The sequence below is a fragment of the Ceratotherium simum genome, chromosome 22, assembly GCF_057802395.1.
Source record: "Ceratotherium simum simum isolate JZ-2026a chromosome 22, ASM5780239v1, whole genome shotgun sequence".
Taxonomy (NCBI): domain Eukaryota; kingdom Metazoa; phylum Chordata; class Mammalia; order Perissodactyla; family Rhinocerotidae; genus Ceratotherium; species Ceratotherium simum.
Genome location: NC_141921.1, coordinates 34459460 through 34485347, shown reverse-complemented (window position 1 = coordinate 34485347; position 25888 = coordinate 34459460). Strand labels below are relative to the sequence as shown.

At 40.9% G+C, this 25888-nt stretch overlaps 1 protein-coding gene across 6 annotated transcripts in view; it reads right to left on the bottom strand.

Annotated features, from left to right (window-relative positions):
• USP48 (ubiquitin specific peptidase 48) overlaps window positions 1–25888 on the bottom strand; it is a 91984-nt gene that overhangs the window by 49940 nt on the left and 16156 nt on the right. For all 6 annotated transcript variants that reach the window (XM_087446620.1, XM_087446624.1, XM_087446619.1 and 3 more), the window contains exons 2-8: window positions 12971–13091; window positions 11370–11526; window positions 8260–8387; window positions 7794–7918; window positions 6949–7057; window positions 3863–3996; window positions 3067–3149 (exon numbers count right to left, since the gene is read on the bottom strand). In XM_087446620.1, coding sequence (XP_087302746.1) covers window positions 3067–3149; window positions 3863–3996; window positions 6949–7057; window positions 7794–7918; window positions 8260–8387; window positions 11370–11526; window positions 12971–13091 — 857 coding nt within the window. The remainder of the gene's footprint in view (window positions 1–3066; window positions 3150–3862; window positions 3997–6948; window positions 7058–7793; window positions 7919–8259; window positions 8388–11369; window positions 11527–12970; window positions 13092–25888) is intronic.

The window sequence follows — 25888 nt, the reverse complement described above, 5'->3', positions numbered from 1 at the left end:
TCCTAATAGTATTCCCTAAATTATTAATGAACACAATAAACCAGAGAAGTATTAGCAGTGACTATGACTTTATTACCAATAGATAACATAAAAATTTTCAAATCACATTACCACCGGTAACCTGAATTTATACTCATCAATTCATTATACTCATCAATTTCAGAATTATGGTAGTTTTTATCAGCCACTGGAACCTAGTCTTTAAGGGGCACCTATATTATTGTATCACAGATTTGTCTTAGTATTTTGATAACTGTATTTAAATATATTTGGTTTCTTCTGAAATTCCATGAATTTAATTCTCTCACCAGACTCGCAAAGTGGTCTACAGGGCTATTAAAATACAAAACATGGCAGGACTTGAGTCCGGAGCTAAATGTTCAAGGAATGAGGATCCCTCCGTCTATAGGTCTCTGTATACTTGCAGGCTCACTATTTAAAGAAACAACTGGGGATGGCCCTGTGGCTTAGCGGTTAAGTGCGCGCGCTCCGCTGCTGGCGGCCCGGGTTCAGATCCCGGGCGCACATGGATGCACTGCTTCTCCGGCCATGCTGAGGCCGCGTCCCACATACAGCAACTAGATGGACGTGCAGCTATGACACACACCTATCTACTGGGGCTTTGGGGGAAAAAAGAGGGAGGATTGGCAATAGATGTTAGCTCAGAGCTGGTCTTCCTCAGCAAAAAGGGGAGGATTAGCACGGATATTAGCTTAGGGCTGATCTTCCTCACACACACACACAAAAAAAAGAGGAAAATAGCAGCCGCCCCATGGCGTAGCAGTTAAGTGCGCACGCTCTGCTGCTGGCGGCCTGGGTTCAGATCCTGGGCGCGTACCAAGGCACTGCTTGTCAGGCCATGCTGTGGCAGCGTCCCACATAAAGTGGAGAAAGATCAGCATGGATGTTAGCTCAGGGCCCATCTTCCTCAGCAAAAAGAGGAGGATTGGCATGGATGTTAGCTCATGGCTGATCTTCCTCACCAAAAACAAACAAACAAACAAAAAGCATAGAGGAAAATGTAAACAATGGTTATCTGCGTGATAGAATTGTAGGTGGTCTTTATTTCTCTTCTTTATGCTTTCTGAATTTTCCAAATTACCTAGAATGAACTAAACCTTATGCATTTATAACAAAAGTTAAGGGCCGGCCCCGTGGCTTAGCGGTTAAGTGCGCACGCTCCGCTGCTGGCGGCCCGGGTTCGGATCCCGGGCGCACACCGACGCACCGCTTCTCCGGCCATGCTGAGGCCACGTCCCACATACAGCAACTAGAAGGATGTGCAACTGTGACATACAACTATATATTATGCTGGGGCTTTGGGGAGAAAAAAGGAGGAAGATTGCCAATAGACGTTAGCTCAGAGCCGGTCTTCCTCAGCAAAAAGAGGAGGATTAGCATGGATGTTAGCTCAGGGCTGATCTTCCTCACAAAAAATAAAAAAATAAACCAAAAGTTAATTTGTTTTTAGATTCTACCTATATAAGGTAGTACCTTTATATAGCAAACATTACAAGTCTGTAAAAAAAACAGGCCTATAACTACAAACTACCAGATTAATTTTACCAGTCCTAGTTAACAACTCTAAAAAAGGAGACAATTTTTATTTCTCTATTTAAAAATTAAGAATTGACTACATTTAGTAAACCAACACACTAAAATTAAAAATTTCTACAGGTATTTTGACCTATCAAGTCTATTTGATAAATATCTTCCTTGTTTTCTTTACAGTACAAATTGGACAAATATGTAATAAATTTAATAACAATAATAATAACTATTCAAAATCCTACAGCAGACTTAAGGAAAGTGCTAATTTTACATCTCTTTAAGTGTCTGGCCCCTGAGAAACCACTAGGCTCTCAGACTTTTCTAATTTCAAACAATTAACCGAACAAAGGAGGCAGGAAGCAAACTACTACATAAAGTGAGCTACAGCTAAGTTTATTCATTCAGCCAAATAGAATAGTAACAAAGTCCAGCAGCAGTCTATAGCAGTTTCCTTATTCCACGGAGGTGCAAATTTTAAACCACAGTACTGATAGAGCATCACACATTTTAAAGGTTAAATATTTAACACATCATTCTCAACCTCCCCAATCATTTCTTTTAAAGGTTTTGATTTACGGCTTGTTTCTCTTGAAAGCTGCCTTCAGAAACTTTTTATGCAAAGACTGAGTTTATGATGTAATTTCTATACTAAAAATTTCAGGGGCCGGCCCGGTGGCACAAGCGGTTAAGTGCGCACGCTCCGCTGCGGCCGCCCGGGGTTCGCTGGTTCGGATCCCGGGCGCGCACCGACGCACTGCTGGCAAGCCATGCTGTGGCAGCGTCCCATATAAAGTGGAGGAAGATGGGCACAGATGTTAGCCCAGGGCCGTCTTCCTCAGCAAAAAAAGAGGAGGATTGGCGGATGTTAGCACAGGGCTGATCTCCTCACAGAAAAAAAAAAGAAAAAAAAAAAAATTTCATAAATTGTAAGATCAATCTTAAAAGGGAAAAAAAAACAGTTCTTCCAGTCAGGGCAAGAGAAACAAAAGGGCAATTTTTTTCTCTCTAGCAAGAATCACCCTGTTTGGTAAGCTAAAGACTACCAAAAGGAAAAAGCAGTAAATTACTTTTGTTGAAACTATGTCACAGCATCCTAAACTTATCAGTGGTTACAGACAGGAAGAAATACAGCATAAATATTGCAACTATGCCACCTAATGTTTTTCATAAAATGTTAAAAAAAAAAAAACAAAAAACTTGTGAATGGAGGCAGCTTGGAGACTCTTAATTTTACGAGGAAGTACAGCTATGGTATTGAGACTAAGGGATCAAGAGTGGGTTCAGGACAGTAAAACGTCTTTTTTATTCTTTTATACTCTTAATTAGGCAGATACTGATGAACCGTCTAATCTTTCTTATGTATTTACTCACAGAAAAGGGGCGTAACATGTCAGCTCACCTAAAAGCTTTTGTTCCCAGAGATTAGCAAATGAAATTTAGTAGTAAACGCTATTCTGCATTCATCACAAGTTACAGTCTCTGAACATAATTATTATTTCTCTGTAAAAATATTACCTTTATGTTCCACATAAGGCTCCATATCCAAAATTTCGGAGAAGCCAATGTAGGTATTCAGCTTTTTCTTATGTCCAGTTTGCCTAACCAACAAGAAAGCTAATTATATTTATATTTAAAACAAACATAAAACAATGTACAAGCTCTATCAGCTATTTTAATAAACTCCATAGTAGCTAGGTAGATTTCATTCAGCAATCTTGCCCAAAAACCTGTATGATTAGACATAAACATAATACTTGTCTTATAATTGGGAAAAAAATAACTAATGGATTAAAAGGTATAAATTTAAAGTGCGGATTCCAAATACAAGTTATTTCCAAAAGTCTTAATTTAATCACAAAAAGCTCCCACAGACGCTCCTGCTTTATATAAGAAATGTACACATGTAAACATTGCCTGAATTTAATTATAAAATAAAAGATCTATTCCCATGGGGGTGGGGGGTAGTTTAATAGGAAAATTTACTCTAGTTCCTTACACAATAATACAGAATGTCAAGGTAATTTGGTTCCTACCTAATGATTGCTTTTCCTATGCAGTTTTTAACAATTTCTTAGAATAAAAAATAAGGATTCTCTACTTTTCCCATTCTCGATTATATATGGCTGCTTCTTTAAGAATTTTGTGATAAAATCATGAAATACTGGCATTTCAAAATGACAGGCTCCATCTAGAACTTTCACCCCCAAATCTAGAGTTTCAAATTATAAGCATTTTACTACCTTATCTAAGGTAAAACCTGTACCTACTAGTGCGCCATGAGCAACAAGCACCGCGGCTCACACAGACTCACCTGTCAAAGACAAATCGCATCAGCTGTAAGTTCAGAGTGCAAGGAAGGCTGAGGAGGCGAATCTTCCTCGTTGCATTCTGTTTGCTTTGACAGTTTTCACAAAAGTATCGATTGTCTCCTTCTAATTTTTCCTCCTGATCAGAAATAAGACATATGAGTTAAAAAAAAAAATTAGAAGATGAAAAGATTTAAAAGAAGCGATCAAACTTTTGATGTAAAGCATAATTTTATTTTAATTAAGAGCTCCCACTCAAGATGTTTAAAAATGAAGCTTTTATAAATAATGAAGGACAACATAAGGTAATAGGCACTGCTTAGCAGTGACATTATTAATTTGTAAATTGAAAATTGATGTGGGCCGGCCCAATGGCATAGTGGTTAAGTGCATGTGCTCCATTTTAGCAGCCCAAGGGTTTGCAGGTTCGGATCCCGGGCGCGCACCGATGCACCACTTGTCAAGCCACGCCATGGCAGCATCCCACGTAAAGTAGAGGAAGATGGCCATGCACGTTAGCCCAGAGCCAATCTTCCTCGGCAAAAAGAGGAGGATTGGCATCGGATGTTAGCTCAGGGCTGATCTTCCTCACAAAAAATAAATAAATAAAATAGGATGCACTTTCTGAAATCTATGATTTTAAAAATACTTGTTTTAGGTCCTTTGTCCTAATAATTCCACTTCTGGGAATTCTAAGGAAATAGGTTTAAAAAAGAAATATACTTTGATGCAAAATTAACTTAAAACATGTTTTTTGTTTTTGCTTTTTGCTAAGGAAGATTCACCTTAAGCTAACATCTGTGGCCAATCTTCCTCTATTTTGTATGTGAGCCACCACCACAGCATGGCCACTTAGAAGTGGTGTAAGGTGCGTGCCCAGGAACTGAACCCGGGCTGCTGAAGCAGAGCGCACCAAACTTAACCACTAGGCCACCGGGGCTAGCCCTAAAAACCATTTTAAAAACGTAGAAATTACATATGGGCACCAGAATACAAAATTATATATATACAAAATTTTATACATGTATATATGCACACACATACATTTCGTTAAAATTACCTGAGTGACATTCATGAGACAAAGCTAAAAAAGGAGCACAGGAAAACTCAACGTTATAGCCAATAGTGGCTTTTTCCTAAATTTTTCTTTTGCTTCTATAATAGCCTTTGGGGGGGGGGGGTGAGGAAGAGTGGCCCTGAGCTAACATCTGTGCCAATCTTCCTCTAGTTTGGAAGTGGGTCTGCCACAGCATGGCTTGATGAGTGGTGTAGGTCCATGCACAGGACCCAAACTGCAAACCCGGGCTGCCAGAGCAGAGCATGACAAACTTAACTACTACGCCACGAGGCTGGCCCTTATAATAGCTGTTTGATACAGATTATTGTTAAGTAACACAATACTGTTATCTTCACTTGGCTTCCAAGATATCATGCTTGCCTGGTTTTCCCCAACTCACTGGCCAGTCCCCCTCAGCATCCTTTGCCAGCTGCCCCTATATTTCCTAATGTTTGAATGTCCCTGGCTCAGTCTTTTGTCATCTCTCTCTCACTCCCTTGACAATTTCATCCAGCCCTGACTTCTCCCCTGAACGATTCCTCTCAAGTGTAACGTGCCCCAATGCAAACTCCTAATTCCTCTCCCAAACCTCCTCCTCCCAATCTTTCCCATCTCAGTTACAGCAACTCCATTCCTCTAGCTGCTCAGGCCAAAAACCTTAGTAATCCTTGACTCCTTTCTTTCTCTCCATATCCAGTCTGCAAATTTTATATATATCAGCTCTACTTTGAAACTATATCTAACATCCAAACACTACTTATCACCTCTTCAGCTTACCTTTGGTCCAAGCCATCATCAACTCCTTCTGTCTGTCCTTGTCCCATCTTCAGCCTATTCTCAAGATGGCACCCAGTATTAAAACAGATGTGTCACGCCTAGGCTTACAACCCTCCAATGGCATCTCACCTCACTCAGAGTGAAGTCAAACTTCTGACAAAGCTCTACCAGGCCCCATCTGATCCGGTCCCTAGTTCTCGCTATAGCTTCGTCTTCTATCATTCTCCCTTTGCTTATTCACTTCAGCCACACTGACCGCCTTGCTCTTCCTCAAACCACCAGGCACATTCTTGTCTCAGGCTCTGCACTTGTTATTTCATCTGCCCAGAACTCTTCTCCCTGATTCTTGCATGGCTCCCTGAACCGCAATCATTTTATTTCAAACTGCAGCCAACCTCACCCTCCTCCCTACCACATTCCCCATCCCCCTTTCCTGCTTTATTTGTCTCCACAGCACTTATTATAGTTGACACGCTATGTATTTTCCTTAATTTATCTTACTATCCCTCCCTGGTTCCCACACCACTACATTAAAAGCTCCTTAAAGGCAATTTTTTTGGTCTGTTCATTCACTATCATTATCCCCAACAGCTGAAACAGTGCCTGACCACAGTAAGCACTCGATCAATATTTAGCTGAATGAATTCAATAACTGACTACTTCAAGCATGCTAATGGCTGTGCTAAAGGAGTACGGCAAGTACAAAAATATTTTAAGAAAGGAAGCTATGTAATAAGATCATCTATTTTGCTACGTGTCTATTCCTACTTGGAAACAAAGGTTTCCTCTTTGCACCTTTTCCACTCAGAACAAAAGGGAACCACTTCCATAGCTCTACATAAATTTAAACATACAGAAAGTAGAAAAATGGAGTGGAGGGACTGAAGAAGGACCAAATTCATGTAAAAATATCTGCATTCAACACATTCTAGTTCTCATTAAATGAAAAGGTAACTTAAACTGATGGTAAAAGAGCTTAATTCTCCTTAAATACTCTACCACACCCAATCACAGAACAAATTTTTACACATACATAATTTGACATAGAAAATAACCTGAAATAGCCAAAAATTTTTTTAAGACACAGCCTGCTTCAATGTTTTATAATTTACAAAGTTTCTCCTAGATCATTACATAAACAGAGACACTTCATATGTAGAAAAAGTTGAATGAATTTATCCATTAAATCAAAAACCATTCAGAATAGCATTTAGCTGTTAATCAGCAGAAACAACATATACACCAAAATTTGAATACCTTCAGAAATTCCGAGATACAATCTGTTAACTGTTTGTGGCCTTGGATATTTAACTCCAGTTCATAAAACTTTGATAAAAGCTTAGACTCTCTGCCACACTGGTTGCAACTATAATAAAAGAGAGTGATAAAATTCAGATCAAAGTGGGAAAAGCAACAAAGTTCTATTGCACTACATCCCAGAAATACGGAAAGCATTTATTACCTTAGTTCTCTTTCACAGAAATTATTTACACTACGTATATTTAAAAAATAAATTATGGGCCCGCCCCATGGCATAGCGGTTAAGTGCACGCACTCTGCTGTTGGCAGCCCGGGTTCGGATCCGGGGCGCACACTGACGCATCGCTTGTCAGGCCATGCCGCGGTGGCGTCCCACATAAAGTAGAGGAAGATCGGCACAGATGTTACCAGTCTTCCTCAGCAAAAAGAAGAGGATTGGCAGGACTGATCTTCCTCACAAAAATAGATAAATAAATAAATAAAATAAAAAAGGAAGTGATTAGTGAGGCCGTGTATTTTATGATTAGGAAAATTTTTAAGAGTTCTTTTACATTTACTCTTAGTATTCCAGCCAGGACCAACCTTCTTCTTTCAGCTCACTCTACAGCCACAAAGCAAATGGTAAGAGCTCAACCAGACACAGTTCCCAACACCTGGATGGGTTCAATGGCAATTATCAAGTCAGTTGTTTACATGTTCCCATGGAAATGTATTGCTATAAATATTTCAGGTCCCACGACAGCCCACGAAAGCTGTAACTTGGAACTGAACTGAAAGTTAGATAACATATGAGCAACTGTCTTAGAATAAAATGTACCACAAAAAAGCTGAAACACACTTACACAGTTACATAAGCGTATTCCCCGCAGAACTGCTGCTGGACAATGTTACGAACATCTGGATTCTTTTGCTTAGACAAAGTATCTTCCAAAAGAGACATAAAGAGCTTTGAAAATTCTTGGGCATCCTACAACACAAGTTTGGGTTAATAAAAAGAAAAATTGTATCTTGCTTTTCAATTTCTGATACAAATAGTAGTAAGTTAAATATTCCAGTAAGTATCCACACTTTGAACTTAGCCTTTTCGAACAATGACTTGAGCTATGTCCAATCAGTTTGTGCCCACATATGAATTTTCAGAAATGGGATCAAGGAAAATGTGTAATATACTGGACAGTAAATACATGCTCTAATTCAAAATAGAAAAAAATTAATTTTTAAAAAGCATTTCACTTCATTTCCTTCTATAAACATTCTAAGGAACACTTGGGTACCTTTTTATATTTAAAAAAAAAAGAAGGTTCTTACCTGCTGTTGCCCCGTGTCCAAGCCCAAGGCTTTAACAAATCCTGATGGATCAATGTATCGCCTATTACTGTTTTGCAACAAGGCAAACAAGTACTGGAGATGCTCACAAATTGTTTGAGGCTCATAATCTATTAAAAAATATATGTTTATTTTTCAGAAACTGCGACTTTTCTTTTTTAAAAAATGTACTTTCTCTTCACATGAGAACATAATTAAACACTCTTACATCCAAACTATATTAGTGTTTTATTATAGTCTTAAAACTTTAAAAGAAACAAATTAGAAATCACACATCTTTTGGAAGTAATAAGGCAGCCATAGCTGTCTAGACACATCCCCTGAAGACAAGAGGCTACATGCATTACAACAACAGCAATCACAACTACGGTTTCTAGTGTCAGATCCCAGTGAAATATCCATTCCAGTAATAAAACCATACATACACTATGTTTACAATTCCCTTAAGATGGCCAAATACTTTAACATAATCTCCTTAATGTGGACTCATCACAAATAGAGCAAGCGACAGGAATCTCAAGCATAGAGATTCAATCTTGAATGAAGAATGCAACGATGTCTGTGAAAAATCCTAGAACTTTCGAGTTGAAATTTTAATGAGTTGGGGGAAGGTATGCAAATAGGAAGCACGGATCTCAAGAGCCCCAAAAGAATTGAGTATGATCTTCTGTGCCGGTTAGCAATTTATTGCCTCTCAGATCCAAATGCACCCTTCTATGCCTGCTCTGTGATAGCAGAGATGAGCTCTGCAAATACTTCTCCTTTGCCAGCTAGTGCAAGGTTAAAAAGTCTTGTCAGTAGAGGGCACTGGAGGGTTCAGTTGTGCGTCTCCCTCCTGTGAGGGGGTGGGGTGTGGGGAGGGGTGCAGCTGTCTCAGGACTCTAGGTTCCTGTAGCTAACAGTGGCCAGCAGCTCCCTCCAGCACCTCCTCTGCTAGCTTCACAGTGCAATGCCTCTGGTGATGCGCTTCCTCTTGGATGACCACCCTGAGAACGACCTCCTGGGCACCCTCTCAGGTGAGGGACGGAGCAGAGGTTCTGAGGACCAGCACATCCCTGTGAACAGTTTCCAGCAGGGACCCCACTGAAGCATCTCAGCACCTCTGGGCTATCTAGTGAGCCCTGGCAGTGCTCTCTCCATAGAGGCCTCAGCTCAGGCCTGGGCAGTGGGAGTGAGGGCCTCCTCCCTGGGTGCCCTCTTTCAGCCACAGGGGTAGCGGCTGCTCCCTACCTCTGCTATTCCTGCATTCTTTCAAGTCCTTTTCAATCCTCACTAACCAACTCCCCCATTACTCTAATTTCCTGTTGATAATTCCCTATTCTTTCTCTGTTTCATACCAATTTGTGACTTTCAGGAAGTCAATATTTTGTCTGTAAAATAAAGATAAAAATCTGACTTCCTGGGGGTGCAAGGGCTTTGCAGGCTGTTAAAAGTTATTCAAGTTAAGTTTGTATCTACTCCAACTCTTATTCTACAGGTTAGACATTCTGTAAGATCTTAACTCACGCTCTGCTGGTTTTCCTATCTTAGACAGGAACTTAGATCCCCTCATTTCCAACACAAACCCTTTCCACTACACTGCACTGTGCCTGTTAAGATAGCAACAGAAATGTACACTCTCATCAGAGAAGAAGGTCAAGGACTTTGGTGAAATATAAAAATTTAAGTATTTAGAAATTTAACAAAACATTTCTTGAGGATACACATTAAAGCCACAATACTCAAAGAAGGCCATGTTACATCATTTCATAAAATACAAATTCAGTTTTCACTTGTTATCTCACTATCTTCTCATTGTTAAGTTTACATTTCAGTAAAACAATGCTAAAAACTAAAAATAATACATTTTACACTACTCATCCTTTATATATATTAGTACTTCAAATAATCTACTATTAATCTAGATTTAAATATTCAGAACTATAGAAACAAAGCTTTGGGGAAACAAACTTAAGAATTTTTAAGTACTGTGTTTTAAGGCCAAGATTGCTATTAACAGGGACCAAGACTCTAAAGCATTACCATTGTCAAATCCTATCTCTTCTCTCTCTGAGCCAAAGACATGAGCCATGTGCTCAAATCAGATCATATAAAAGACAGCATAGGATTTAGAGCTGGGAGCAAGAGTCAGAAGTTCCCAACTTGGAGCTCCCAGACCTGTGTAATCTTAGACATTCACTTCCCTCCTCTCCTCAGCTTTGAGAAGGAGAAAAATTTGGTTCATTCCATGAAAGTTCCATCTCAAAGAGAATAATCTCTAAATAGAAAGTAATATCAAGTAGGAATAACAATCCACATACTGTGCATGAAAAAAACTCCAGTGGAACAATTTGAAACTGATTCTGTCTAAATTTGCAATGAGTGTGGTCACATATTAGTGGCTGATTTTGCCAAGGTTAGTGAATTTCATCTTAATTTTAGAGGGTATCATCTAAGTCAGCCTATATGGGAATCAAGACAAAAGATTGTGGTTACACTGAAGTATTAAGTCTCTCAAACTATGCACAAGAGTAACCTTATCTGCTTTATTTACTGATTTTTATCAATGACTAGAAATTAGTGGACTACAATCACAGCATACTGCATAGAAAAATTGTAGATGTAAGCTATTTAAGAATAATCAGTGGCTGGCCCCGTGGCATAGCAGTTAAGTGCGCGCGCTCCACTGCTGGCGGCCCGGGTTCGGATCCCAGGCACACACCGAGGCATCCCTTGTCATGCCATGCTGTGGCAGCATCCCACATAAAAAAAGTGGAGGAAGATGGGCACGGATGTTAGCTCAGGGCCAGTCTTCCTCAGCAAAAAGAGGAGGAATGGCATGGATGTTAGCTCAGGGCTGATCTTCCTCACAAAAAAAAAAATCAAATGCATTTCCTTCAGTTGAATATTAGCCATTTCGGCGCATAAATGATAAATACACAGAAAAAAGGGAAAATGATTTCGAATCCTGACAACGTATATAGAGGATCTAGCACCACGCCTGGCACATAATGGGCACTCGAAAGTTAGTTTCCTCTGTTCGGCTCGTTCAGAAGTCATCTAGTGGGCAATATACTCAGAAGTGAGCCCTCCCCACACCCATTCCCACTAACCTTTCTCTTCTTGGATACCATCTCCCATCATGTAGTCGCTACAGGTGCTTGGACATAAGTATAGCGCCTGCCGAAGCTCCAAGTTGAGAAACCACACTTGAAGAAATGTGTTGACGTAACAAGTAGCTCCAAGGTTAGTGAGGCCCACAAATGAGTTCTACAAAAATACAAAATTTACAATTATAAAATAAATTTCCCTTTAAACAAAAAAATTATGAGAAGCATTATTTTTAAAATTTCAGATTAAAAATTTGTGAAACTGTCTCAACCAACATGGTATAACCACCTTCATTAGGCCTCTCTTGGCCGGGGTAGGGCATACTTTTCAGAAAGCCCCATGTGGCTTGACCACAGGAGTGGAAAGACTGTAGGACAGCACCACAGCTCATCGCTAGTCTTCTAGTCATCCTCTAGTCTTCTCCAGCCACTGAAATCTAAAATTACAACAGTGGGCTCTAGGAAAGAGCAGTTTTGAACATGTGTATATAGGTTTTTCATTTTCTATATTCCTAAACTGCCAACATTCAGAAGAATGACAAACAAACTTCCAAAAAAGTTCCCTTTTATCCTATAAATCTGGGAATAAGGGGGCAGGGGGCATTGGTTACAACTTTTTTCCAAAGATCGAGAATTCCTGAACTTACAAAGAATCATTCTTTTTAATAGAGAAAATATCTCTACAGCTGACAATTTTGTGAATGCCAGGCTTTATGTTTAGAAAATATTAATGCAGGGCCGGCCCCCTGGCTTAGCAGTTAAGTGCGTGCGCTCCGCTGCCGGCGGCCCGGGTTCGCATCCCAGGCGCGCGCCCACGCACCCCTTCTCTGGCCACGCTGAGGCCGTGTCCCACATACAACAACTAGAAGGATGTGCAGCTATGACATACAACTATCTACTGGGGCTTTGGGGGAAAAAATAAATAAATAAAATTAGAAAATATTAATGTGTATTAAAAAAAAAAAAGTAAATGTTATATGTGTAATATTTAAAAACACAAGCCCAAGAAAGCAAAGTAATATCATTATGGGAGTTTGTTCCCTTGAGTTACCACCTCCCTTAAAGAGACTTAAAAAGAGTTCAAAATAAAACACGCAATGTTAAAGCAAACACAGAATCAGCATTTAAACTAAAACTATTATTTACAGGCTTACTGGAATACACAGCTACCTGTTTTAAATCACGCCATTAAAAACTGTTCCAGGGGCCGGCCCCGCGGCATAGCGGTTAACTGCGTGCGCTCTGCTGCTGGCGGCCCGGGGTTCGGATCCCAGGCGCGTACCAACGCACCGCTTCTCCGGCCATGCTGTGCCAGCATCCCAGATAAAGCGGAGGAAGATGGGCATGGATGCTAGCCCAGGGCCAGTCTTCCTCAGCAAAAAGAGGAGGATTGGCATGTTAGCTCAGGGCCGATCTTCCTCACAAAACAAAAACAAAAACAAAAAAAAACTCTTCCAATTCAAGTGGTTTAGTCTTCAGCTCCACTACTTATCTTAACGCTAGAGGTTACCTGAAATCAGTAGTGGTTTGTGATCAAGGCACAAAACAAAACAAAACAAACACAGGAATACCATATAGCAATCACTTAAAAAATGATGGCTTACCTTTTTCCTCCTCTCACAGTTGGGATCATCAATGTTATGAAAACTATTTTCATCTATTTCTCCTAACCAAATATGCTCACCAATCCCAACCAGGCAATTCGGATTTCCTTTGCAGTTTCGTCTACGAAAAAAATTATTATTGTTTAATTACAAGATACCACAGTTCCATGATAGGAAACATGCAAACTAATTAAAATTACAACGATATTATACTTTTCATTTATATCTCATCTACAAGATTAGCGAAACTGAGAAAAGTATAACACCACACTCAGTTTGTGATGCTGTGGGGGAAAGGGCCCTCACATGCTGTTGATGGGGATGCAAACTGGTAGGACTTCTACAGAGAGGACTTCTGCAATCTCTAACAAAATTACATAAACAGCTACCTTTTGACCTAGCCATTTCATTTCTAAGAATTCACCCTGAAGATGTGCAAAAACACACACATTAGGTTATTCATTATAGCACTGTTTGTAATTACAAAATAATGCAAACCACCCAAATGACCAAACACAGGGGCTATGGTACATCCACACAATGGAATACTACACAGCTACAACACAAAAGACACGTGAAGCGCTCCATGAACTGATACGGAATAATTTCCTGGACATATTAGCAAGTAAGGAAAGCAAAGTGCAAAAGAGTATCTATAATATGCTATTTTTTTGTGTAAGAAAGATGGGGAATTAAGAAAATATACACGAATCTACTCATTTGAGCATAACAAAAAGCAGAAAGGGGGGCCGGCTCAGTGGCACAAGCGGTTAAGTGCACGCGCTCCACTGCGGCGGCCCAGGGTTTGCAGGTTTGGATCCTGGGTGCACACCGACGGACCGCCTGTCAGGCCATGCTGTGGCAGCGTCCCATATAAAGTAGAGGAAGATGGGCACGGATGTTAGCCCAGGGCCAGTCTTCCTCAGCAAAAAAGAGGAGGATTGGCATTGGATGTTAGCTCAGGGCTGGTCTTCCTCACAAAAAAAAATAAAAAATAAAAAAGGATAAACCAGAGACTAATGAAATTGGTTACCTACAGATCATGAGTGGGATAAAAAAGACAAAGGTAAAAAAAAAAAAAAGAGAGAGAGGTCTGTGACACTTATCTGAATATACTTTTCCATACATTGCTGAGTTTTGGGGCCATGTGTGTGTTACACACACACACATGAAAATAAATCAGTAAGGATGGGGAAACCCTAAATTCAACACAAACAGAAACGTATTTCAATTGAATAACATATCCACATGGCGGGGGCGAGGGTGTGGGGGGCCCACGCACGGGGCAGCAAACTAACCCTAGAAGCGTGAACACAGTCAGTAGCAAGCTCTGCCCTCAAGCTAAAGACTAAGTAACAGATACCAAACTCCAACAGCTTCCTGTACGTTCTCCAATTAAACAAATAAGTAAATACATTCATTGGGGATAAGGGGAACCAAGTTTTCAAGAGGAAAGTTACAAATAAGAAAGGGAGGACGAATAAAATGAACCGTGCAATACTGATTAGGAATTATAGGTGTTAAGTCTAAACTCGTGGGTTTTTTTTTTTTTGTGAGGAAGATAGGTACGTTAGGGTTGCCAGATAAAATACAGGACAGTAGCTATTTGAATTTCAGATAAATGACATATTTATACTAAAAAGGTATTTGTTGTCTATCTGAAATTTAAATTTAATCGGGCAGCCTAAGTTTAGATAGCTTTTGGTGCGCTGAGGGCCTAAAACAAATAACATGAGCACTCCTATTCCCCACTCAAAGAACCCAGGGCTCCCTGGAGAAATGGCTAACTCCAAGGCTGGAGAGGGAAAGTACAAGATGAACACGGAACAGCTTGCTGTGCCCAAAAAGTAAGGATGTACTCAAAGAATGATGGGGACGTAAAAGGACAGCTTGAAGGGGGCTCCTAGTGGCCAAACCTGGAACAATTTGAGCAACAAAATAACGACAGGATTAAAACCTACTGAACAGGGCCGGTCCCATGGCTTAGTAGTTAAGTGCGCGCGCTTCGCTACTGGCGGCCTGGGTTCGGATCTCGGGCGTGCACGCATGCACTGCTTCTCCGGCCATGCTGAGACGGTGTCCCACATACAGCAACTAGAAGGATGTGCAACTATGACATACAACTATCTACTGGGGCTTTGTGGAAAAAAAAAAGGAGGAGGATTGGCAATAGATGTTAGCTCAGAGCCGGTCTTCCTCAGCAAAAAGAGGAGGATTAGCATGGATGTTAGCTGAGGGCTGATCTTCCTCACACAAAAAGAAATAAAAAATAATAAAAAATAAAACCTACTGAACAAAGTAGGAATCCATAGTGAGATGGATGGATGGCTGGATGGAAGAGAAATCTTTCTTATAGAAGCCACCCATAGGGCCGGCCCCGTGGCTTGGCGGTTAAGTGAGTGCGCTCCGCTGCTGGCGGCCTGGGTTCGGATCCCAGGCGCGCACCGGTGCACCGCTTGTCCGGCCATGCTGAGGCCGCGTCCCACATACAGCAACTAGAAGGATGTGCAGCTATGACATGCAACTATCTACTGGGGCTTTGGGGGAAAAAATAAATAAATAAATAAAATTATAAAAAAAAAAAAAAGAAGAAGCCACCCATCAAGTAGAAGGAAGGACAGAATGACAAAATCACCATTTGGCATCCATCAGACTAATACAAGAATCACCAATGGATGCTAGCCTAGCAAGTCTGAGGAGTAACAGAATATTTACATAGTCTCGAAGTATCTCAGCACAAGTTGTTTGTTAATTACAAAAGGAAAAATAGTAACTTTCAGTTAAGACACCTGGCAGACACCACTTTAACCAAACGATTAAAGTGAAGGCAATGGGTCTAAACAACAGCACCCACGTCCTGGGATGATGCACACTTCTGTGGTGTTTCGACCAAAGTGAATTACCTACATCGAAGCGTGAGGCACCATCAGACAAACCCAACTTGAGGAACTTTCTACAAATAGGTGTCCTGTACTTTTCAAAATTGTCAATGGCACGAACTACAAAGACTGAGTAATCGTTCCACATTAAAAGAGTCTAAAAAGACACGATAACTGACTGCAATATATGAGCTTGGATTTTCTTTCGCTATAAATTATAGGGCATTACTAGGTCAATATGTTCTGAATATTTTGGAAGGTTACCCACGAAAGCTTTACTGATAGTAGTGAAAGATTGGAAACATCATAAATGCCCATCAATAAAAAACTGATAAATAATATAACCAAACAATGGAAACTACTGTAGTCAAAAAAGAAGATAAACTTTTTAATGTTGTGGTATGTAACATCATTAGTTGAAAAAAGCAAGGCACAAAACAGTGTTTAAAAATGGATGTTTTGGGCCGGCTCTGTGGCTTAGTGGTTAAGTGCGCGCGCTCTGATGCTGGCGGCCCGGGTTCGGATCCCGGGCGCGCCCCGAGGCTCCACTTCTCCGTCCAACGCGAGGCCGAGTCCCACGTACAGCAACTAGAAGGATGTGAACCTATGACATACAACTATCTACTGGGGCTTTGGGGGGAAAAAAATGAATAAATAAAATCTTTAAAAAAATAAAAAAATAAAAATGGGTGTTTAGACAGAAGGATACACTTTAGGTGAGAACCAAAAAAGCCAACGGCAAGGCTTTGTATTACAAGCGGCTTTGACTGACGGATTAAAGCATTCCAAACTGTGGCTAAGCCTTTTGTACATGAGCCCAATATTGTGAGGGGTTTTTTGTTTGTTGTCTTGTTTGGAGCAGTAAAGTATCTACTTAAGAAGCATAATCATAAAAACATATCTAATTATAAGCTATTACTTCCCAGCCAACCTAAGCAGCACAGCAGAACACCAAGTACAGAAGGCTAGAATCTCCCTGTAGAAGAAGCAAACCTCTCCCATTCACCAGTCTCCAATCCCCTAACTCCATTTTATCCACATTAAGAATAGGCCACAGGTGTCAATACCCCTTATCACCATATTTATACTAAGTTTATTAAAGTAGAAAAACATGGCTGCATACTTGTTTCCATCAAAGTATAAAAACAGACAAATCAAGAAGGCTGAGTGTTTCAAGAAATGAGAAGGGCCGGCCTGGTGGCGCAGTGGTGAAGTCCATGTGTTCTGCTTTGGCAGCCCGGGGTTCACGGGTTTGGATCCCAGGCATGGACCTACGCACCGCTCATCAAGCCATACTGTGGCGGCGACCCACGTACAAAATAGAGGAAGATGGGCACAGATGTTAGCTTAGGGCCCATCTTCCTCAAGTAAAAACAGGAAGACTGGCAACAGATGTTGGCTCAGGGCCAATCTTCCTTACCACCACCACCCCCAAAAAAAGAAAGAAATGAGAGACAGGGATATATGTTTATGGAAAGACTTATCTGTTTAATGTTAAATACCCTAGCCAGTTTCACTCACTTATACTACCTATTTGGCCCTAGAAAACATCTGGCTCTGCTAACGCTGGCTTAGAAATCAAATAACTTTTTCAAGGTCACAAGTATCCCCAATTTAATCTAGGTAGAGTGATGCCACTCGTACCTTTTCTGAAATAGAAAGTTCCAACAACCTTATAACTGTACCCTCTACCCACTCCCCACAGGTCTTCTTCCCAGAAATCTTTCCTTCTTCTTCCTACGGGGGAATCAGAGGGAAAACCAAATCACCAACAAGAACATGAAGAGCAGTCAACCTGGTTCTTCCCTGGGCTCCCTCCTACCCTCGTGTCTCATTTTCTTAGACATCTGTTGGCTTAAGAATAGTTTTTTGTGCGTGTGGCAGATGCCTATTACTTTAGGTGCCAAGATTCTTCATCTATCCCAGCCTCTGGGCCTTTTTCTGAGAACAACAAACTGTTCCTCAGCTCCTGTGGTTCTAGCAAGAGCCACAGAGATGCAGCTCCAATCCACCACCCAAAAACAAACATCTCAAGATATTTCAAATCAGAACTGAGATAAGGGAGAAAAAAAAACAGTCCCTCTCCGTGGTAGGCACTTCTGAACAGTGTGGGACTTGGGAAGCTTTGCTTCGCTGTCCTCACCACAGGAAGGAATCAATATGCTGATTTGCATGAGAAGCCGAGCTGGAAGAGGTTCATGAATCACTCCTGGGCCCAACTATATCCCTGCCCTATCCATGATTTGTCCAAAACTTCCCTGAATTAAAAAAAAAAAACCCCTCCCTAGATTCCTTAACTGAGTCATTTTCCTTATGGCTATGCTAGTTTCAAGTTTCTGTCACCTGTATCTAGGAGTCCTAACTAACAAATATGGACTAACTAAATAAAGCTTTTTGTGTTATTAATACTCCAAAAGCCAACAATCCACTTCAGCCTGACAGATCTCCTAATTCTTAAAAACGGGTTTGCCTCTCTTCCTCTACACTTCCTTGTAAGACCAGTTAACAGAGGGGAAAACACTCAGCTCCAGAGAAATGCAAATTTAAAACAGTCACGAAAGGGGTCAGTCCCGTGGCTTAGCAGTTAAGTGCGCGCACTCCGCTGCTGGCGGCCCGGGTTCGGATCCCGGGCACGCACCGAGGCACCGCTTCTCTGGCCATGCTGAGGCCGTGTCGCACATACAGCAACTAGAAGGATGTGCAACCATGACAGACAACTATCTACTGGGGCTTTGGGGGAAAAATAAATAAATAAATAAAAATTAAAACAGCCACAAAAGATGTTTCCACTTATCCAATCAGCAAAAGTTTTCCAATGATGAACCAGGGTAAAGTGAGAGCCACTGTCCATTCACTGTTCATGGGAGGAGTAACTAAACACAACTCCTTTGGAAAAATGGAGAAAATGTCTCAAAATGTTAAATGACACCAACATTCTGTTTCAATAATTCTACTTCCGGGCACACATCCACAGAATATGCGATGACACTGTGGCAATGACACAGAATGATGAAGACCCCTAATGGGTACTTTTTCTAGGACTGTGCGATATAAGAACACCAAGTGGGTAAAGTCGTAGGCAGGGCATAGGTTTCGAAATGTTTGGTATGACATGCTAAGCAGCTGTGACATTATTTGCTGCAATTTCAGGCCAGCGAAACACCTTGGCAGCAATGTAAATGTCGGACAAAAGCTGAACAAAAGCTCAAGACACAACAATTTTCCTAGTGGAAGATGAAGTCCTAAACCAATTTAGTGGCAATGGGAATGGAGGAAAGCTGAATTCAATCATATCAATGAGGGCCGGCCCCGTGGCTTAGCGGTTAAGAGCACGCGCTCCGCTGCTGGCGGCCCAGGTTCGGATCCGGATGCGCACCGACGCACTGCTTCTCCGGCCATGCTGAGGCTGTGTCCCACGTACAGCAACTAGAAGGATGTGCAGCTATGACATACAACTATCTACTGGGGCTTTGGGGGGAAAATAAATAAATAAAAATTAAAAAAAAAAATCACATCAATGAGATGAAATCAATAGGCCTCGGAGACTGATTAGATGGTGTAGGCAAGAAGGGAAAGGAGACGGCATCTGCAACGATGCCCAAAATTGTAAAGAAAGGAAACAATCTTCCACAAATCAAAAACTGTCTGGGGAGTGCAAAAACAGAAGGCTAGGTATCTAGGTACAAATGACTAAGTTCCCTCTATACTGACCATAGATAAGAGACGTAGTTTTAGCTCTGTTTTGATAGATCTCCAAGGATCTGTCATTTAAGAGTATGCCTTTTAGCACAATGGACAGAAATTTATAGTCAATGATTTCATAGTTGCTACGCAGTTCAAAGAAGATTCATTATTTGAATGGGAGAATGGGCGGAGATCTCACTCCCTCTGAGTGGTCATTTAAAGAATTATTGCTTTGTTTTTCCTCCTTAGCACCGTTTACTTTCTTAGGTCTTAGAACATCATTTCATGCAGACACCCCGGGCAGAAATCAATGAAGGACGGCATGCCAACTTTGCTGCTTCCAGTGAATATCCTGACTATACTAAGGCTTTGCCTAATGCAGCACAAGCTTTCTGGAAAGCAATTTGCATATACATATATTTCTTTATAAAGACTTTTGCTGGTCTTCATATCCTTTGACCCAGAACCACCATTTTAAAGAACGTATACTAAGCAAACAGAGATGTCAACAAATATTTTCCAAGATAATCATCACAGTATTGTTTATAATAGAAAACTGCTTAGCAACAAGCTATCTGCCCAACCATAGGAACAACGTTAAACTGTAGTACAGTCACAAGATGGAATATTACGCAGCCATTAAAACTTTTTTCAAGCAACAGTTTAATGACATGTGACCAAGCTCAAGACAGAATTCTAAATAAACAGGATGATACAAAGTTATCCATTATGATCCCAATTATGGTACTTTTTTTGAGGGGGGGGTGATGTTCTTTATATATTTTTCAAAAAGGAAAGTTTTTGAAAAGAGAAGTCACAAAGGAAATTAGAAAATATTTTGAATTGAGTAAAAATATACCAAAAGTTGTGGGATGCAGCTAAATTAGTGCTTGGAGGGAAATTTATAGCATTCAATGTTTATATAAAAAAACAGAGGGGCCAACCCCATGGCCTAGTGGTTAAGCTCGGCATGCTCCACTTCAGCAGCCTGGGTTCCATTCCTGGGCATGGACCTACAGTGCTCCTCGGCGGCCATGCTGTTGCGGTGACCCACATACAAAATAGAGGAAGACTGGCACAGACGTTAGCTCAGGGTCAATCTTCCTCAAGTAAAAACAGGAAGACTGGGCAACAGACATTAGCTCAGGGCGAATCTTACTCAGCAAAAACAAACAAAAGACCCAGAAAGGCCTCAAACTGTATTTACCCCAGTTTTCAGAATTATCAAAAATTCCAGGAACACTAAACCATCAAATTTTGACAGATACTTTATATTTTTATGGTAATCCATAGGCAGTAAGTACCATAACACACACACAAAACCCACCTCCTATAGTAATTCCGAGGTAAGAGTCTGGAACTGTGTAATTCATTACCATGATGAAGGTGTTAAATTAACAATTAATTGCAGGAATACCCTATTTAATGCTCTCCCATTCAGAGCTTATTTAAAATCATTCTCTAAAATATTTTTCTTTTAAAAAAAAGCCCTACTCACATATAAAACTATTAATTACAGTATGCTGTTAATAGGGTTTCTTTCCCCTCACCCTCTAAGCACTTCAAAGGTTCTCAGCCAACGAGGCTGGTGCAGCAGACTGTACTGTATCTGCTGGTCACCATACTGCCAACACACCTTTTCTGCTTGATGGCTACATCACTGCAGCACTGATGATTGGGGCAGGGGAGGGGGGGTGTCACGTAATTCTTAACCAGGCCTCACAGATCTCCACCAAGAGTTTTGCTACGAGTGGGCATTCTGCCTAAGTCAACCAGTCTGGTTCCCTTGGGAATCTCTATATTAGATTTGGAGATCAACATCTAGTCACAATTTATGCTTAATTTATAAATAGTTCAGATTATTACAGCAAATTCTAAGAAAACCTAACCCAAACTAAACTGAACAAGTTAACCAAACATTACTGAAATGGTTTCAAAAATAAACCTTTTACTGTCTGAACTGTCCTACAAAACTTCAAATCGTCACTGTAACTCCAAATGTCACCACGCTATCAGAATGACAGTTGTCAGGATGAGCTAGATCCATTAACTGAGTTTAGGTATTCCCTTCCAAACCAGTCCCCTCAAGTTAAGATCATTCTTGTCCCTCTAACATTTTACTTCAAAGCACAAACTGGTCTCTTAACACAAAGAACACGTAAAGAAAAATTCAGAGGGCCCTCAAGCATCATTCTTAACTAAAAAAAATAAAATTTCTGGGCCGGCCCCGTGGCGTGCCAGTTAAGTGCGTGCACTCCGCTGCTGGCGGCCCGGGTTGGGATCCGGCCGCACTCCGACGCACCACTTGTTAGCCGGTGCTGTGGCCTCGTCCCACATAAAGCGGAGGAAGATGGGCACGGATGTTAGCTCAGGGCCAGCCTTCCTCAGCAAAAAGAGGAGGCTTGGCATAGATGTTAGCTCAGGGCTGATCTTCCTCACCAAAAAAAAAAAAAAAATTTCTATAAGGTACTGATAATTAAAAGTCAGATAAGAAAATCAAGCATATATCCATAGGAGGAGGGGATAGACAAATCTAAAAGCAAAATACTGTAGGTCTCCATTTCTTCATTTATAAAACAAAGGGAAGTGGCTTAGGTGAACACTAAAATTTTCTAACATCATTTGTTTTTAATTTGGATCCCCTTGGAAACCCATGTTTATAAACCACTTGAGCACACGCGGCAGTAAGACCATTTAGCCTTTTTAACCTCAGGTGACAGCAGAAGATGCTGAAAACAAGGGTGCAAGTAGCACTGGGTAACAGCCAGTGACTGTGACCGGTCTGGATTATTTATGGTCTGGATTATTTATGCTCATAATGCTGCTGCATGGACAGTTTCAAATTGGTATCAATAAATGGCAGCATCAGCCTTCCACTAGATACGTCACAATACACATGAGTAAAAGGAAACAATGTCATTTTGTATAACCAAAATCTATCATCTCATAAAAGCAAATAGACTCTACAGGTTCACACATTCTGTCAAACAGAGATGCCCAGATAAAAATTATAAGACCCCTCTAAAAATGCCAAAATAAAAGACAAAGTCCCAGGGATCAAAGAAGGGTTCACAGCCCATGAGGTGACAGACAGGTAAAGGGACAACTTCAGAGAAATACGTGCTGTGGTAGCATTAAGCACAGGATGCTGCAACAGAAATCTCACAGCGGGGAGGAAGTGTTGCCTTGCTGAGAATCGCCAAGGCATGCAGGAATTCAGATGTGAACTAAAGAGCATTCCAGGCAGAGGGAAGCATACGGAGACAGAAGGCTAGAGAAACAAGCTAGAGGAAAATCAGCGAAGGCTTCCGTCCACGCTAAGGATGTCTTCCTGCATGCAGTTCAGCAAAGCTGGAGGCTTCAGGGAGAGGAAGTTGGGGCGGCCAATGAGGCTGCAGAGAAGTCAAGAGCTAGATTAGATCGCAAAGGACCTCAAATACTATGATAAGAGCTTGGTCTTTATCTGGTAAGCAACAAGGAGCCAGTATAAGGTTTTAAGAAGAAAAATAATCAGATTTGCATTTTGGAAAGACCTCTAATTATGCTTCTCAACGAAGGTGGCTTATCAGAATCACCTGAAGATTCCTCAAGTTTCGCTTTTTCAATGAATGGCAGTCTTATAACGCTCCTCTTGTTTTTAATAAGACAAGTTTTAAGCTTCTAAGGTTTTTTTTTCCTGAGGAAGATTTGCCCTGAGCTAACATCTGTGACATGGTGGAAGGAGGAGGGGCCCTCTTTAGGGGTCTGGTACGATGCCCTTTGGCAACCTTTGAAACTCTACTTGGGCAGTGAGCTGTATTCTTTTCTACTAGAGGACTTACTGATGTTGTTTTAATAGTTAGTTTGCTTCTGGGAGTTTTTTCTCTATTTTGTATATGGGATGCCGCCACAGCATGGTGGCTGACAAGTATAGGTCCACACCCGGGAACCGAACCCGGGCCCTCGAAGCAGAGTGCGCAGAACTTAACCCCTAGGCCACCAGAGCTGGCCCCGAAAGGTTTTTTTTTTTTTAAAAAAGACCAATTTTCAAAGTATAAATCCTGGCTCTTCTCCTGTGTGTGTGTGTGTGTGAGGGGGGAGACCAGTGAGACAGACAAATTTAAAGGTGATGCTGTTCTAATAAAAGAGATGAGAAATGAGGATCTGAAATATAAGATGATAGTAGAGATAGGAGGTGCACAGAGCTCAAATCAACAGTACTTGTGACTCATCATTTTTGTGGGGAGTGAGGAAAAGAGAAAAAATCAGGTTTTTACGTATGTGGCTTCATTTAAAAAAAATTTTTTTTAAGGAAGAATGGGAATCATTAGCAACAAATGCTTTCAGAATATTCACATCTAGAAATTCATAAAATGTTCATTCACCTAACAACCTGATTTCATTTGAAATTTTGAATTCTGACCAAAAGGATCGAGAGAAACTAAGGCATCAGGATCCTGGCTAAACATCTTTCCTAACGTGCAGTTTCCATCCCCAGGCAGGTTTGCTGGCCTGACAACTGCTCTTTTTTTTTTTTTTTTTTTTTGTGAGGACACTCGGCCCTGAGCTAACATCTGCCAATCCTCCTCTTTTTGCTGAGGAAGACCGGCCCTGGGCTAACATCCACACCCATCTTCCTCCACTTTATATGGAACACGGCCACAGCATGGCTGGACAAGCGGTGTGTCAGTGTGCGCCCGGGATCCAAACTGGGCCGCCGCAGCAGAGCGCGCGCACTTAACCACTTGCGCCACCAGGCCGGCCCCTGCACTTTTTGTTTTTTTTTTTTTTTTTGAGAAAGAGTTCCAAGGTTGGGAGATCTTTCACCAAAAAGGTTTAGTTCTATCATTCTTCTAAGATTCAAGCTGCTATGAAACACTTGGCAGTATTAAAATAGGCACTTTCATCCAAAGTTTTTAATTTCTTAGGGCAGGTTTAAAAAAAAAAAAAAAAAACTCCCAGAAGCAAACTGTTAAAACATCAGTAAGTCCTCTAGTAGAAAAGAATACAGCTCACTGCCCAAGTAGAGTTTCAAAGGTTGCCATAGGGCATCGTACCAGACCCCTAAAGAGGGCCCCTCCTCCTTCCACCATCAGGATTTCAAATGAGGGGTGGGGGGACCTTAAGCTGCTCTCCTGCTTGTCAAAAAAAAAGAGAAAAAAACACTTCACGACACACTTCTCAAACTCCAGTAAAATATTCTCAGCATCTTCATGGATTGTATGTTTTACACAACAATTAGAAAATTTTTTATTAAATCAAGCAGATTATATTATGGAATAGAATGCAAATTTTAAAATAAAACTTCTAGGCCCAGCCCCGTGGCGTAGTGGTTAAGTGCGCGCGCTCTGCTGCTGGCGGCCCAGGTTTGGATCCTGGGCGCCCACCGATGCACCTCTTGTCAGGCCATGGTGTGGCGTCACATATAAAGTAGAGGAAGATGGGCACAGATGTTAGCCCAGGGCCAGTCTTCCTCAGCAAAAAAAAAAGAGGAGGATTGGCATGGATGTTAGCTCAGAGCTGATCTTCCTCACACACACACACACAAAAAAAACTTCTAAAACAATCAGGAGGGATTAAGCCCGACTAGACACTGAATCATAAGATTAAGTCCCCAAAATTGAAACAGTGTCATAGAATACAAAGTCCAGAAACAGACCTGAACACATATGTAATTTAGCATTCAGTAAAGGCATCCAAATCAGTGGAGTAAAGACAGGACTTTTAATAAATGGTGGTTGGGACAACCAGCCTGGAAAAAGATCAAGTTGGACTCACACTTCACAATATACTTCAGTACCAATTCCAAATAGATCAAAGATTTAAAGGTTAATTGAAACCATAACAATAAACAAGAAAACATCAACAAATGTCTTTATAACGTCAGTATGAGAAAGGCCTTCCTATGATTCAAAATTCAGAAGCCATAAAAGAAAATATCCATTAATTGAATCTCATAAAAACTTCCTGCAGGGCAAACAAATCCATAAACAAAGGCAAAAGAGAATGATATAACAAAAAAAAAAATGTTTTTTCAACTCATGTCACAAGAATAATCTCAATACATAAAGAACTCCTACTAATTGACAACAAAAACTAATAATAAAATATAAAAATGGGCAAAGGACACAACAGGCAGTTCAAAGAGAAATACGAATGGCCCTTAATGAAGAGATGCTCAATCTCTGTATAAACAGAGACATCTTGTGGGGTAATCAACAGTGCAGTTTACCAACTGCTCTCCTCCTCCTAGATACTTTCTGGATCAGTGGGACCATAGAACAAGCTCTGGCCAATGAGTTGTGAGCAGAAATCATGCATGTAATTCTAAGGCAAGCATTTAACTGCTAGCGCTGATATCCTCCAGAGGAACTGA